This window comes from Festucalex cinctus, chromosome 8 (assembly GCF_051991245.1).
Source record: "Festucalex cinctus isolate MCC-2025b chromosome 8, RoL_Fcin_1.0, whole genome shotgun sequence".
In the NCBI taxonomy this organism is placed as follows: Eukaryota; Metazoa; Chordata; class Actinopteri; order Syngnathiformes; family Syngnathidae; genus Festucalex; species Festucalex cinctus.
In genome coordinates, this window is record NC_135418.1 from 21674087 (window position 1) to 21690350 (window position 16264).

The window sequence follows — 16264 nt, forward strand, 5'->3', positions numbered from 1 at the left end:
GAACGGAAAGCGAGCGGTGATCAAAACGGCGGGCGCTCTAAATATAGGATGCTGCTGCACAATTTCTTCTGCTTGAGCTGGGATTCACCCAACCTCAGTCGAGGATGCGGGAAAGGGAAGAGAAGGATTCACATTTGTGTTTTGTTTGAATACGCAATAATCTGCATAATTGCTCTTGCCGCAAACTGTATGGAGTGCTTGCCTTGAGATAAAAGTGACCAAACACATGTTAAATGGGAGGTCAAGTCATTTTTTTTTTTTAACAATATGTTCTATGTGCCACAAATAGTCTAAACGCGGCATTCTGATTAATATTGCATTGTGGAATATGAATTAAGCAACAAAATCCAATGTTTTTAATGCATCTCAGAGGGCGACCATTTTGCCAACTGCTGCCACTGAAAATGACAATAGAATGTAAAGAATTAAACTGTGTGCCATGATTATTTTCATTGTACTGCTCCTTCTGGTGTGAGCGTTTTGGCCACCAGGGGGCAGTGGAAAAGTACAGTACAGTACTTGAGATGGATACTCATTACTTTATTTAAATTTATGAATTGGAATGACATTTTATGTTAACTGATTTCATTTTTTTGTGTTTTTTTTAATTTCATTTGGGGCTTTAATTTTAATTTTAATTAACACCCCTCCCCAACCCATTTTACGTTCCCTATTCATTTTAAATTAAACTAGAATTCAAGATTTATTTTCTTTGCAAGTTGGAATATTGCTTTCTAATGAGATGTCTCCTAAACTTGACAAAAATGTAATGATGCTCAGTTTTGATTGCAGTAATTTATTTGTGCTGGGGGGAAAAAAAAGTGAATCTATTGAGAATTATTTTTTTTAATATTCTGTATGTGTTCTAGTTTGTAGTAAACAAAATGTTAGGGCTCTGCGTAGTCTGCTGTACTGTATAGCACATTAGAAAATAGTTACCAAATAACATGAAAATATACTTTATACTTTCGTGCTTTTTTTCTTTCTTTTTTACGCATACGATGATGTAATTGCAAGGTAATATGCCATCTAATAAATTTGCTTGAAGAAACATCAATGAATGCTCGCTTGGACCCTTGACCAAGTTTACCATGAGCACAGGAGGACATCTAGTGGTGGATTGTGAACATTTACTTCCCTGACCTAACAACAGGGGGCAGCATCATAATTGAGAGTTGATTCGCGGCTCATTTATTTACTTCCGGAATCGTTCTTCCTTCTCTTCCGGTTCTGGTCTGTCCGTGTCGGAGGTATCCAAGGCTTTTTCTTGAAGATGTGTTCTTTAAATCTAAATCAATCCGCGGATGTTTTTGTTTTCTGTGCACAAACAGTGGCAGGGTTTGATAAATCACGTTTCAAAGCACACGTCTGGTGCACTATTTTATTCATGCGATCCCTTTTTAAAAAAATATGAGTTAGGGTGAAGTTGTATCCGCGCTCTTAGCGTTAGCTAGCATTTTAAATGAGCTGGTGACTCCCTTACGTCATCTTTTAAGTTTTTATATAAAAGCTGTTGGTTTCGCTACGAAGTCATTGTTAGTGTGATACATAAGGTGTTAAAAAGACAGGCTTTTAAGTTGTCTTCTGGTCTGGCTCTGTAGTAAACTTAACGCGGATGTAGCTAGCAAATGTCGCCTTATTGGCATTGTCTCACTCAACTTTTTTATTTTCGTAGGTAAACTCGAGTCACAATGGCAAAGTCGAAGAACCACACGACACATAACCAGTGTAAGTATTTTCTTATTCACTGCCAGCCCAACAATGAACATGCTTTTTTTTTTTTTTTTTTTTCTCATCATATAACCGTGAATATTTTACGTTACATTGCTCTATTCTCCCTCCTCCCAGCTCGTAAAGCCCACAGGAATGGCATCAAGAAGCCCAGAACCCATCGCTATGAGTCTCTGAAGGGGGTATGTACTCTGCTACATTATCCAAAATGTAAACATGTATAACAAGGCTGCATGGCGGACATGCTTGTTGCAACAATCTTTCTTAGGCTCTATTTGCACTCCAAGGTTCAAGCCACATATTTAAAACTTTTGTGTTTTCAAGTGGCACTTATTAGGATATGTGTTATGAAAGAATATAAAAAGGTGGCTCCTGATTGCATTTAGGCCTCTTCCAAATATGGATAAATTATGTGTCTTGAAGTTTCACACACCGCCATGTTGGAGGTTGACACATTTCGTTTGGAGGCGCTACGTAAATATTGAGTGTTTGGAAATTGAGAAGCCTTACAATCGCAGTTGCTAACATGGAAGACAAATAGCGATCACATGATCGAAAAGTTTTTGGATATACGTACAGTGTGAATGCACAGATTTGAAAAGCCCGTCTCATGGATGTGAACTTCTTTTCAGTTGCGATGTAGCTGTGCAATATTTTAGTAATCGAGTAATCTTTATGGTTTTATGACTTCAATTGAAACATAGCAAACTATTTTATTGTCAAGAAATGTTGCTCGTGATGCAATTTCAAACACTAAAATGGACAAAGCACAGGTTAACTAAACATGATGTAATATTTAACATATGTCATGAAATTAATGCGCTGGGCCTTAAGATGAGTGCGTCTCAGAATCTAGAGTAGCATGGAGAAAACACGCACACATCAACACGTCTTGTTTCTGAAGTGTTTTGTTTTGTATTTGCAGGTGGACCCGAAGTTCCTGAGGAACATGCGCTTTGCCAAGAAGCACAACAAAAAGGGCTTGAAGGTGGCGAGGAGGGCCGCAGCTGCCGCCGCCGCCGCCGCCGCAGCCGCTGTCGCCCCTGCTCCAGCTCCTGCTAAGAAATGATCTGTGTGCTCGTCATCCCTTGTGTTACCAACACAATAAAGCAATGCTTTAACAAACACTCTCGCTTTGTGTCATTTCACTTTTGTGCTGTTTGTCAAAATCTCAGACTGTCAATGGATTCAAATCTAGGGATGGAAAACAATATTACCGGTGTTAAAATGGGCCAGCGGTTATCCCTGTGTAACTGCACCTCACTTAATGTGTCAAACAAGTTTGTACAATATTTGTCTGGAATAACATGTTAATGTTGTAAAGTACAGTCCGTGAATTATGTTTTAAAGTTAAAATTTTTTGCATTTAAAATGTAATCCCTGGAGACAATTCAATGACACAGGAATATGGAGATTGGAGAGGTAATTGTTTACGCATATTACTCGTAATATATGCAAAATCCAACCACAGCGCCACAAATGGAAGCAGGACACTCAATAATATGGCTGTGACGCACTTAATCTGATGTTGAAATAATGCTTAGGTATTACAGTCACCAAATTACGTTCCTCCATTTGGAAAATAGAAATTCCGACTTTCCTTGAACACATTGAACGTAACATCAAGTCCGCCGGTGTCGTCACGTCCGCTCACGCTGACACCAACTTGCATCATTTCTCGCGTCTTGTCAAGCTGAGGTGGGCAGCATGTGAGTAAACCATTCAGACTGACACACCGTCAAAGAAACGATCGAGTATTTCTACGCTTATGGCAAATTGTGCACCTTTGTGTGTAACTTGAACGCCTTCTCTCACGAACACCGCGACCTGTTTTGTTTTGAAATAATTAACTTAAACATTGACCGGCTAACTTAGCACGCTAGCTAACTTCAAAGAGGAATCATTACTGAAGAGAATTGAATGAAGCAAGATTTAGTGCGCATATATCGGGCTTTGGATTTAAAAAGACATGTTTTTCCTTGTTTTTATTTTTTTTAACATAAACATTGGTTAGGGTGACAAACTGGACAGCTTGTTGACTTGTTAGCACTTCATAACAAATGAAATACAGTACATTACATGTAAATAAAATGTATTTAGTTGCTGATGTGTATGTTGAACGTGCTTAAATGAATGTAAGTCAGGTTCCTGTTCAAACATTTTTGTAGCTTAGTGGCAATAATAAAATCACTGACGTGTCAATCAATGACTTACTGACATTTTTTTTTTAAAGGCAGGCCTTCTTGTCAGACAATTTATATATCTGTCTTGTGTTGATAGTCAGACACCATCATGGTGGAGCCGGTGCCTGAGTCCATCAATTTTCCCTCGCAAGAAGAGAAGATCCTGCAGGTTTGGAAAGACAAGGACTGTTTTTACGAGTGTCTCAAACAATCCAAAAATAGGCCCAGGTGAGCAAACGAGTGTCTCAGCCGCTCATAAAGCTGTAACACTTCTGGTCTAACTAGTTGTTGATGACTGTCTTGACTTGCATTGAGAGGAGTGAAAGGAGCAAAGACATCATCATTGTCAGAAAAGTAGCGGCGCTCTGGCGTGACCTGAAAATCACTTAAAACTCCCATTAACCTTTATTAAATTATGGGAAACATTTTGCTCGAACCTTAACGAGTTACCACAATAGTCGACTCAATTGCGTTTGCATAATTGCGATGGCAATTTCCGCCACCAGGTACACTTTCTACGACGGCCCACCCTTTGCCACGGGTCTACCCCACTACGGTCACATCCTTGCGGGCACCATCAAAGACATCGTCACCCGCTTTGCCCACCAGAGTGGCTTCCATGTGGACCGGCGCTTCGGCTGGGATTGCCATGGTCTGCCTGTGGTAAATAATACTGTATATATATATATTATTGCTGTTGTGTTGAACTCACCCTCCCAGAGCTAGCTATCAGCTTTGTTTTTGTAGGAGTATGAGATCGATAAGACCTTGGGAATCACGGGCCCGGACGACGTAGCCAAGATGGGCATCGCCGAGTACAACAATCAGTGTCGAAAAATCGTCATGAGATACTCTAATGAGTGGGAGGTGAGAGTGTGTATGAAATATAACTGTTGTGTTTTGTTGAACTGCCAAATGTGTAACCCGGGAACGCTGTCTCATTGGTCATTGCCAGGTGTTGGTCAATCGAATGGGCAGATGGATCGATTTCAAAAACGACTATAAAACTCTTTACCCGGAGTTCATGGAGACTGTCTGGTATGTCTGTCTCTCTTATGACTGTCTTTTTAGTTGAAAAGATGAGTATGAGAAAAAAAGTTAAGAATTGCAGCTTTTATTTCATGGTAATTACAGCTAGTTAGTTAAAAGTATTGAAACAGACATTATTTTTAGCATCATTAATATTAGCATTATTTTTATTTTTTGTATGCTAACTTTTTGTTTTTTGGCTGATCCAAACCAGTACTTCTGTGAGCCGTTGCACCACCAGCATGCATATTCAGCATAATTGTGGTGAATTTTTATATATGCCAACTTATGGATTTTGTGACCACTGCTGTTGTGTTTGAAGTAAATGCAAATAACAATATTTATATATTTATGGCCCTTCTCAGTGTGGATGAACTCCCCCTGGGTGCCTTTCCTCACAGGGTTCTTCTGTGCCCCGCCATGTTGTGGTTTGCGTGTGTGTCTTGTGGGTACGATCATGGGGATATGGGGGGGGAGGGTTAGCTTTTTCTTTTGTTATGGATGTTTTAATTGTTCAGCACTTTGAGTTGCATTATAAATAAAGTTTGATTTGATTTATCTTCTTTTGTTTCGCTCATGCCTTTGTTGGTTCTTTCAGGTGGGTGTTCAAGCAGCTGTACGACAAGGGTCTGGTTTATCGTGGTGTCAAGGTCATGCCTTATTCCACTGCATGCAATACACCGCTCTCCAACTTTGAGTCCAACCAGAACTACAAGGTCTGTGCAACCCTCACCACTCACATCTTAGACAACACAGTCGGTCACAACGTGTCTTATTCCAGGACGTTCAAGATCCATCGGTCATCGTCAATTTCCCGCTGCTCGACGATGAAGACGTGTCTCTTATCGCGTGGACCACCACTCCGTGGACACTGCCCAGCAATCTGGCCCTGTGTGTCAACCCTGAATTGTCTTATGTCAAGGTCCAAGGTAAGAAGAGTCTTGACAAAAAACGTCTACTTGGATAAAGGGGAGAAGAGCATCAAACAAGCATGGCTTGATTACTATGCACATTTTTATTTAATTTTTTTTGTAGAATAAAAGTATAATATATAAGAAGATTATCTTTTGCCAAGACAAAACCTTTGATAGAACACTTGCTTCGTATCCTGTCAAATTGTCACTAATGTTATGGCCAGTAAATGTTCAAGAACTTGATGAGCTAGTCATAGCTAGTGGAATACAGCAGGGGGCACTGTTGAAGCACTGAGCCAATGACTCAGTAACTGCACCGCCTGTGCTGCATGGGAGACCGCCTTGGAATACCAATGATTTTTTTTTTCTTCTTTGCATCAATTCAGTCTCTTTTTATCTCTCATCCTCCCCGCTTCATCTCCAGCCAACATTTTCTGCCCGTTTGCCTTCACCCGCCACCTGTTTTTGACCCAACGTCGCTCTTATGCCCGCCGTGTTTCTCCTCTCTCGGGCTTCTGTCAGCCCCTGCAGGCCCGAGGCTCGCAGTCATCTGTCACACCGTCTTCTCCCCCCCCCCCCCCCCCCCCCCCGTGCTGCTCCAATGTCTCCTCCATAAACCGTTTATTTCCAGATTTTGGTGTTTTGGGACCGTTCTGGTTCCCCGATGGCAACGCCTCCATCAGCTCTGTCGCCGGTTGAGCAGTCTCACAGCACAGCCATGGAGTCCTTATCCGACCTTGACTTTTTATGGCTGTGGCCTCGTTGTTACCGAGCAGGATTCGATACCCCAGTTAAAGCCCCCCCCACCCCCCAGTTACGGTAGCAGTTATGCGGAGAAGAGCATATTAGCATAACATGGTTGCTGTTTACCATACATGAAACATGGATCAATAAACATAAATCACTCTTGTCAGGGACATTTGTTTCAGCTGTCAAAAATTAAGCAGAGCGTGACAAAAATAATCAGTCACGTGTCGCCCAAGTAGACAGCTTAGAAGACACTAATGAGAAGGAATTGATTTGGAATGGCCGCTAAGTGTTCTGTGTCCTAATATTTACCCGATGATCCATTTTAATTTTGTTTTGCTTCTCCCGTCTGTGTTTAATGTGCTTTTGTAATGTATAAGACTTCCAAGTTGTATTTCAAAACCAAACTGTCTAGGCCAGGGGTTGGCAACCTTTATTGTCAAAAGAGCCACAAATTAGAATATCCTCAAAAGTTGAATAATTTCTGTCAAGTCAAACTTTCATAGCTTATAGATTCAGGGCCCACAATTTAAGTGATTTCAAGATTATTTGTTTATATTTTTTCATTATTTGGACTGTCAAATTTCTTACATTGTTGAGAGTTTTAATTTTCTGCCTCTTCTTCCTTTTCCTTTTATGGCTTTTGTTGCTCTGTGATTCGTCACTATGTGCCTTCATCCCTTGTCCGCAATGCTATGACCCTTAGGCGCTACAACCTCAAGGAACTAAAATGTAAATAATGTAAATTAACTTACTATACAGCTACAACTTTGCCTAAAGTCGCCTGTATTTTTTTTGTTTTTCTCAGATAACACCACCAACAAGACGTACATCATGATGGAGTCCCGGCTGGGTGCTCTGTTCAAGTTGGAGAGTGAATACACGCTACTGGACAAGTGAGTGCTCATAGAGCCACTTTTCAAACATGCGAGAGAGTGAGTCATGCGTCCTTTTTAGATGTAGATAATGAAACACAAGTCCCTCTGAGCTTCCTCATGAAACAGCAAAGCACATTTGTGTAAAATTCTACCAAAAGCTTGCAGAATTTAAATTGCGAATGGAACCAGTAACATTAATGGAGTCAGGAATTTTTGTTCCATGCCTAAGTGACTTACATTGTGTTACAAATAGGCATAGATGCTGATAAGACCCGAGGTGTGCCCGGCCCCACCCCAAATCAGTTGGGATGGGCGACAGCTCACCTGTCACCCTATAATGAGGACAAGCACGATAAGAAGATGAATAGTGAAAGAGTGTCTTGGATGGGGGTTTTCCTGAATTGTTTTTGAAAACTTTTCTTTCCGCTCTGCCTGACGTGACTTTGAAGTTTGTTCCTTGCCTTTTCAGATTCCCCGGCAAAATGCTGAGTGGAAAAAAGTACAAGCCTCTTTTCAATTACTTTGCCAAGGTTGGTAAACGGTGTGGCTGTCTCCATCTTTTATGTGTTCGCTATAAAATGAAAACAATCTTTTTTTTTTTTTTTTACCTTCCCGACCACATATTGGCATTTGTATTTACGTTCTTTAAATCTCTGTCTGTTTCTGCATCATTTAATCTCAGTGTGGCGAGAAAGGAGCATTCCAGGTGGTGACGGATAATTATGTCAAGGAAGAAGAGGGCACGGGGGTGGTCCATCAGGCACCTTACTTTGGAGCTGTAAGTACACAAGTGGATTTGTCTTTCGTCTTTGTAAAGGAGAACAGAATCCACCAATTTGTAATCTGTTCTGAATTCACAATCCCACAGAAATAAATCATGATTGAAATAATCTGTTTTATTGTTCAGAAAAGTAACGTTTTTCTTTCAATTTCTGGGGCCATTGTAGCAGACCAATCCCACAGGTAAAGATCTCATAATAATTTGTGGGTTAAATGTTTTCGAAATTGTTGACGTTTAGTGTATTCCATTTTGGTGGTTCCACTGCAATTTGTCTTCCTTCCTGGCATCTTCGATTGTCTTTTAATCCAAAATAGGCCTTGAGCAAATGAGCTGTTTGCATAAAGCCACAAATTATAAGAAAGATGAATGTTTGATGTTAATATGGGAGTCTCATTGAATATAATAATTAGGAAAGCTGATGTTGATATTCTATCAGAGCTTTTGGGTCATTGCTAATCAAGTTAGATGACTTTGTCAAGATGGCTTAGGATGCCCTGAGGCAGGTAGGTAACCTTCACGTCGTCTTATTTAAGTCACCACCACACCCACTTGTTCCTTTTCAGACCTTGAGTGTAACGTATTGTAAACGTACTGCAATGCACATATTTTTTGAGATGGCAGATCAATGCATTTATTTTCCCTTGGAAGGCGGATTTCCATTTTTCTCCCCACGCTAATGTCCTGGCACTGAGATGCCAAACGACCCCGTTAGCCATCCATCTTGCGCCACTTGACAGGCTGTTTGAATACAGAATACATTTACAGTTGGAGCGCAATCAGCTCCTTGGCGCTGAGCTGTCACATAGCAGCGGCGGCGGCAGTGTTTTGTTTCTAGCTTTGCAAACACCCTATTTAGCATGGAGTCATAAGGTGCTGTTATGCTTGTGAGACAAGCCTGCCAAAGTGGTTGGGTAATTATTTGTTTAGAGTTTAATCTATTTAATGGAGATGTATTGTGGGGCAAAATCACATAATGAAAAGGATTACTCTTAACGTAATGTAACCAGGGAGACAATCTTATATTTATTACGACACAGCCTTATGCTGCATTCCATGACTTTGACAATATTTTACAGCGACGAACAATGTGAAAGAGAAGAATTAGCAAAATCAATGCTTGGATGTGTGTCCACTTTCCCATGTAGGACGATTACAGGGTGTGCACTGAATACAACATCATCCAGAGGGACCAGGCTCCAATCTGCCCCGTGGACGCCTCCGGCTGCTTCACGTCAGAGGTCACCGATTTTGCTGGACAGTACGTCAAAGTGAGTGACGCGTCAACACTTAACATCTATTGAGAGCTGGATTAATTCCATCATTTATTTTTTCCACATTTTGAGCTCAACAGATGAGTATGTATTTTTCCCCTCAATGCTCACTAGTTCTAGAAAATGTATTTCTACTAAGGAGGGAATATTTCCTCTGAAACATTTCATTAATTTTTCATTGATAGGTTTTATTTTTGAGATATGGTTATAGGATAAATATAGACTCTCAATTAAAATGAGCTTAAACATATTCACCAGCAAAAAAAAAAAAAAAAGTTTTATGTACACTAGGAATCTAATTATAGCATTCACACTTGAACAGACAAACCACTTGACCACTTACATACTGTTTTCTTATGGATTTTTTGATGCCTTGTCTTTTATTTGCGTAGTGTTCACACACTTAGTGATTCTAACCACAACATGCTTCACTTGCAAGCTGACCAAAAACCACCCATTTGCACATACCTAGTTAAAATAAACCGACATGTTCTGATAAATATTTCACATCCACGTGTGCAAAGAGCTGGGAGTGGACCGTTGATTAATACTAACAATACGTCGTTAGAGACCACAGCTCTCGTCATAGCCCTCTTTTTAAACAATAAAGCTTGGGCGACATTTCGAGGCCGTCCGCGACATTCTTTACTAGCGCATAAAAACCCTGCGATGATATCTGGGACTGCCTCGGAAGGAGAGAAGCCAAGAACAATTGGCAACATGTGGAGCAGATCTTACCCTCAGAAGAGCCTGCAAATGAGCAGCTGCACGATGAAGAGCTATCTGACCTATCGAAGTAGACGGAGGACTCCAAGGTGACCGTCGAGTTAGATGAAGAGCGGCCCGACCTCGCCGCCTACATGCGAGCGGAGATGGAGGCCGTCGCGGCTCGCAGCATCCAGGGAGGCCGAGAAATGGTACAAGAGCAAGTTTAACACGCTCAAGCAGCACACCGGCAAGCACGAGGAGCAGATGAAAAGCAAGAAAGATGAGATCGCAACCTTGCACGGCCAGCTGACAGATCTCCAGAGCCAGATTGACGGCCTGAGGGCCCGCAACGTCGCCTTTGAACAGCAGCTGTAGGACGTGGAGGTGGCCCATATGGATAAGGCGGCTCAGTTGGAGACTCAGCTTTGCGAGACCAAGATGGAGACGAGCAAACATCTCCAAGACTACCAGGAGCTAGTTGTCTGAAATAAATAATGCAAATAAATGAATACAGTAAATGCAGGATAAGTGAACAAAACTTGTCGTAAATGTTTAGACTGGAATTGCATTATTTCTGTTTCATGTATATCACATTCTTTTCCCATTGCATTTCTTTTTAAGTATGTACTGTTTGTTTTGTTACTGTAGGATGCTGACAAGAATATCATCAAATGGCTGAAGGAGAAGGGTCGCCTCGTCAACTCCAGCACTTTCAAACACAACTACCCCTTCTGCTGGAGGTGAGACATGGACATATTATGACTTATCTTGACTACTGACCACTGACAATGGGGAATTACAGGTCACATTAAATACCGCCTTATTTAGCATCGGCAAACTATGTGACCTGCTGTGAAGTTGCAGTACAGTTTCTCAGTCAGCGGTATCCAAATGTACCACAGAGTCAATAATGGTTTGCGGTCTCGACTCAGAATCAATTCAAAGCCGGTGTGCAAGCACAGCCATAACCTTTCAAGGGCCCACATTAGCACAACTTCAATTCATTAACTTGTCTCTGTGCAGCGGTTGGGTTAATTAAGCCGGTCATATTCAACGATGTCAAGCCACTAGTAGATGCAGGCTCACAGAGATGAATGAATGATTTTATTCATTAACCTCTCATCATTTGAGTTGTGGAATGTGCTGTTTAATTGGGGGGAAGGAAATAATGCATACCCTACTGCCACATACCAGGCAATTTTCCATTGCCCTTGTGTGTTATTTATTTGTTTGTAACAGGTTTATTTACCCACAGGTCAGACACCCCCCTGATCTACAAAGCTGTTCCGAGTTGGTTTGTCCGAGTGGAGCACATGGTGCAGAAGCTTCTGGACAACAATGGACAGTGTTACTGGTGAGACTTTATTTGAATGGGACATTTGATGGATGTTAACCACAACCTGAAACGTTAGCCATATAATTATAATTGTGTTTGCCTATTATTTATTCATGACAACTGTCTACCACCATAAATGTTAATAGAACTAGAAATACATAATCAAAAATGTTCACAGTGCGCAAATTTATTATCATATAAGAGATACGATCTGTCCACTTGCAAAAATATTCCGTATAATTGCCACCTTGCACAATAAAATGAACAGAACACGTTGTGCGTTGCTGCTGTTGAGTGCAAAAATAATCCAGCAAAAAAAACTCCACCACATGCTCCGGCATGCATGGTCATATGCGCATGAAATCTCATATCATATATGTAATAATAATGAGATTATACTTTTCCACCAGTTATTTGTGACAACCTCCACTGTGCACAGTAGAAATAAATAAATAAATAACCCTAAAAATACAACAACAAAAAAAGTCCACATATGGGCACATATCCACGTTCCTGTCACATAATTAAGTACATAGTTCCACTTGCCAATTATTCATAACCACCACTTTGTACAATACAAATAAGTAGATCAATTTAGCCATAGAGAAAAAAGTGGCTGGTTATGTATGGGCACACTCACTCACACAATGCGGGACAATTCCTGATTAATGCGATTGCTCCTCCTAGTTATTCATAAAATCATCACCTTGCACAATAGAAATAAGCACAGTGACTAGAAATGATCCACAAAGTCAGGAAAGACGGGTTTATTATGACACATTTCTCGAAATCCCCATCAAAAATACTTACATATGTTGATATATTATACACACACAAATAAATGAAATTCTAATTGTGCATGATGATAATCTCGATAGCCGAATGTGGAGTAGAAGTAAACATCTGCATGACGTCTCACCAACCAAGTGGTATTACCCCAGGTGCTCCCAGTGCTCTTTTGTGAGCGGCTGGTAATGGGACTGTCAAACTGAGATGAATGACTCGCCACTAGGAAGGTGAAGACGCGCACGCACACACACGCACATACACAGAAAGGGCGAGACTGACGTGTACTACTGTAAAGGATAAATTCATTTCCTGTGGCGTAATAGTGCTCTACACTTAATTTCACAGCAGCCAGCCCTTCACAATTTGCATTTTATGAATCGACAGTGCTGGAACAATTTTAATATGCGCTAAAAGTCAGCAGGCCATTATTTGTATTTTTATGTAGTATATAAAAAAAAATCTTTATTTTTGGAAAGTTGTGCATCATAAAATTATTAATACCAGATGATCTTGTTAATATTTTTAAAAATATTTGCAGCACTGTGCAGAGAAGTGTAATGCTAATCTAGACCTGATGAGTGTTTTTTTTTTTTTTTTGCAGAGGCAAAAAAAGTAAAATAAAACCTAAATATTAATATTACATTGAATTTAATAAGGTATTTGGGTGTACTGGTTACGAATTGTTGGGAAAAGGTGTGAAACATGTATTGCCTTAAACGATATACAGTACTGTATACCGTATGTTGATAATACAATTTCCATAATGATGGATTTAGCTGACACGCTTTTGGCGCTGCTCTTATGCAACTTTCTAATTAAAACTTTCCTCCAGCACCCGTTAAATAATTGAAAGGACGCTTTTTGATTAGACGCACCACTTCTGCTCCCGTGAAGATTTTTAATTCCGCCAAGATTGTCTGTCAGGGAGCATTGCCGGCTCATCAGCATCCTCATAAAAAGGAAAATCCTCGCCGGGTTCGCTGCGCTTTCAGATCACGTTCGTGTTCGTTGATCAGAGGCTTTAAAAAAAAAAAAAAAAGCCCTTCAGAAAGCAAAGTGCTTGTTATCATATCCCCACAGTCATTTGTTCGGCTTGTCTTTGCGTTCTCGCATTGGAGCAGCGGGCAGGCGAGGGCTAAGTATCTATTAGGACCTTCTTCTGAGTAAATCAGCGGCCAAGCTAACGAGTACTCGGAGGAGAGCTCATCTTTTCTGCAGAAGGATGCTTGGCTACACTTTGCCTACCACGGCTGGACATAATCACAAATAGATGAATCTGTTTGTCCCGTTTAGTCCGCCTTCATCCATTCTTTCATGTTAAGACAACATAGTGTAGAAAAGAATAAATACCAATACCATCACGATGGATCTACACTCTACAGTCATCGTGCCTCACTCTTAATATATTACATGGCTTACTGTTTGGAGTGAAATGTTGTCTGTTGACTTTTGAGGCGCACATTAGCAGCTTTGAGCCACTTCTCCCAGAAAAGGCACTTTGAGCCAAATTGGAAGGCATCATTTTGCGGCAACCTGCAGAGAAGCTTTTGATTAGCTTTCACTTTAACTATAACTCAAAGTATTATGGGTATTGGGATTGGATTTTGTATCAAAGTGAATTATTTTGCTTTTCATGTTAGGATTTATGTTACTAATATTAACATTGCGTACTAGTTGTTTGTTGAGACCTAACTAAGTACATTTTTAACTCATTCACTCCCAGCCATTTTCACAAAAGCAATCCCCTTCACTCCTGGCTGTTTTACTGGATTTTGACCAATTTTGAAAAGCCCACAGAATATTTTTCTCTATTGCTATAACACATGGAACCTACCAAAAGAAAGATTCAAGTCTCTTCTTTCATCAGGAAAAAAAGTAGATTTCTATCTGTTTCTGTTTTGCAGCAATTAGCATTAGAATATCATCATAAATCTAATTAGAATTGCGAGTATTTGAGCTTCTGCTGCCACCTGCTGGCCGTTTGTGTGATAGCTACCATATTTTCAACCGTTCTTTGCAGTTACGAGGCTGCATCAAAGCCTTCTGTATGCTCTTGCATAAAAAAAAAAAAAAACGTATAAACACGTCTTTGGGACACTTGAAACATTTAAATTACTACGTATTTATACGTTTTTGGGAGCAAATGAGTTAAATGTGAATTATTGATACTCAACCGCCAAATTCCCTCATCAGTAACTGCTGACTTTCCTGCTGGACGTTGTCTGTGGTTTTAGTGATTACTGGAGAAATCTGCATTTAAATTGCTAATTCTCATGCATGACACCTTAACCTCTCGAGTTCCCTGTCTGCCCAAAGCTCCTGAATCTTCAAATATTGCACACTTAACATCATATGTAGCAAGAGAAAAAGGGAGGAGAGGAGTAAAGGGACTTGGTGAGCAGCAGCGAAAAAAAAAAAAAATCATTAGATTGATATATTAGGGGGCTAAATAGAAATGCCTGCTACAAATGGGAATTGATGAACTCATTGCTTAGTGGGTGGATGCGGAAGACGATTTATCCGCCATCCTCCCCCTACCATAATCACCACCACCATCCCTGCTTGTCCTCCTGAGCAACACTTCAAGGCACAGTGAAGAGAGAAAACACTCGGTTAGAATAAAACAAGTAACCTATTAGGAGAAAGCAGACAAAAGAGACCCTGCTCACTTTTCTGCTTTCCAAGATGCACTAAGCGAAACTCCAAAATCTTAGAGCTAAAATATCCTTTTGATTCAAAACAACAAAAATGTTAATTAACTCATTCACTCCCAAAAACATATTTATACGTTTTTGTTTTTTTTTTGTATGCTAGAGCATTATGAAGGCTTTGATGCAGTTTCTGACCTGAAGAGGTTGCTTAAAGCAATGGTAGTTATACCCAAAAAAAAAGGAAAAAATGGCCAGCAGGTGGCAGCAAAGTATAAGAGATCAGCCAGGGCCATGTTGCAACAAGCTCTTTTTCCCAGTATTTTCAACAGGTTTGTGAATAATGATGAAACTTAGCTAATTCTAATGCTAATTCCTGCAAAATGTAAACACAGATATAAATATACTTTTTTTTTATCTGATGAAAGAAGAGACTTTAATGTTTATTTTGGTAGGTTCCATGTTTTTATAGCAATAGAACATGAAAATTGCTGGGAGTGAATGAGTTAAATGTCATTTATATGTTGTCATCATCATGACCAATGGATAAAAAGTTGTGGAAGGACCTGTTTTGAATGTGTCTGTCTACAACCTACTACTGAGATCATGTTTTGTATAAAAAACGAATCAAAAACAAAAGAATAAACATAACACTCCATATCCTCCATCTTTTACAGGGTTCCCGATTTTGTGCGCGAGAAGCGCTTCGGCAACTGGCTGAGGGATGCACGCGACTGGGCCATTTCCCGGAACCGTTACTGGGGCACGCCGATCCCCATGTGGGTCAGCGATGACTATGAGGAGGTCAGGAGAACGCAAGATATGCAGAGATGACTCACAAAAATCACCAGGCACTGAGCATGACAAGGCACTATTGACAAGCCGTAACTCATTTACATGCTTTATATGCATTAAGTTGCATATATGCTCCACATTAGTATTTTTTACTAATTTATTTGTCAGCCTTTGTTCGGTCGTTTATTATGTATGATATGCATTACGGTACTTACCGTAGGTATTGGGTGACCATCGTTTCCAATGTGTAGCGTAACTACATATTACATGGCGTCCGCTTTCCCCCACGCACCATTACAGAGTCCCTCCATAAACTAAACTCATCCATAATTCATTTATATAAACAGGAAATCTAATGCATTCAGGTTTCTCATCATACCGGTGAGGGCAACTTTCAAGGAATATAATGCGAACAGCGACGGAATAGAAAGCAAAGAAGAAAATGGAAGGTGGA

General features: G+C 40.3%; 3 protein-coding genes across 3 annotated transcripts in view; all 3 read left to right on the forward strand.

Annotated features, from left to right (window-relative positions):
- The first annotated feature begins 1192 nt into the window (after window positions 1-1192).
- Window positions 1193-2858, forward strand: rpl29 (ribosomal protein L29). The gene is made up of 4 exons (XM_077529741.1): window positions 1193-1250; window positions 1676-1728; window positions 1849-1913; window positions 2657-2858. Exons 2-4 carry the CDS (start codon window positions 1692-1694, stop codon window positions 2798-2800), a joined length of 246 nt encoding a protein of 81 aa, XP_077385867.1. The 5' UTR covers window positions 1193-1250; window positions 1676-1691; the 3' UTR covers window positions 2801-2858.
- Window positions 2859-3355: 497 nt separating this feature from the next.
- The window catches only part of iars1 (isoleucyl-tRNA synthetase 1), a 37633-nt gene continuing 24724 nt past the window's right edge, over window positions 3356-16264 (forward strand). Inside the window, exons 1-14 of the mRNA XM_077530013.1 lie at window positions 3356-3440; window positions 4012-4142; window positions 4421-4577; window positions 4662-4781; window positions 4870-4952; window positions 5542-5659; window positions 5725-5872; window positions 7413-7500; window positions 7952-8012; window positions 8165-8260; window positions 9409-9531; window positions 10891-10982; window positions 11498-11596; window positions 15693-15819. Of these exons, the coding sequence (XP_077386139.1) occupies window positions 4024-4142; window positions 4421-4577; window positions 4662-4781; window positions 4870-4952; window positions 5542-5659; window positions 5725-5872; window positions 7413-7500; window positions 7952-8012; window positions 8165-8260; window positions 9409-9531; window positions 10891-10982; window positions 11498-11596; window positions 15693-15819 (1431 nt within the window). The 5' untranslated portion in view covers window positions 3356-3440; window positions 4012-4023. The remainder of the gene's footprint in view (window positions 3441-4011; window positions 4143-4420; window positions 4578-4661; window positions 4782-4869; window positions 4953-5541; window positions 5660-5724; window positions 5873-7412; window positions 7501-7951; window positions 8013-8164; window positions 8261-9408; window positions 9532-10890; window positions 10983-11497; window positions 11597-15692; window positions 15820-16264) is intronic.
- Window positions 9958-10728, forward strand: LOC144023559 (vimentin A2-like). Its single transcript, XM_077529173.1, is given in 3 exon segments — window positions 9958-9968; window positions 10229-10436; window positions 10438-10728. Coding segments are annotated over 3 exon segments (510 nt in total).

Excerpts from the sequence above, each read along its gene's own strand:
- rpl29 (XM_077529741.1), top strand. The coding sequence starts at position 1,692 with ATGGCAAAGTCGAAGAACCACACGACACATAACCAGT. Across the intron at positions 1,729-1,848 it reads CCACACGACACATAACCAGT|CTCGTAAAGCCCACAGGAAT; the intron begins GTAAGTATTTTC and ends CCCTCCTCCCAG. Across the intron at positions 1,914-2,656 it reads GCTATGAGTCTCTGAAGGGG|GTGGACCCGAAGTTCCTGAG; the intron begins GTATGTACTCTG and ends TTGTATTTGCAG.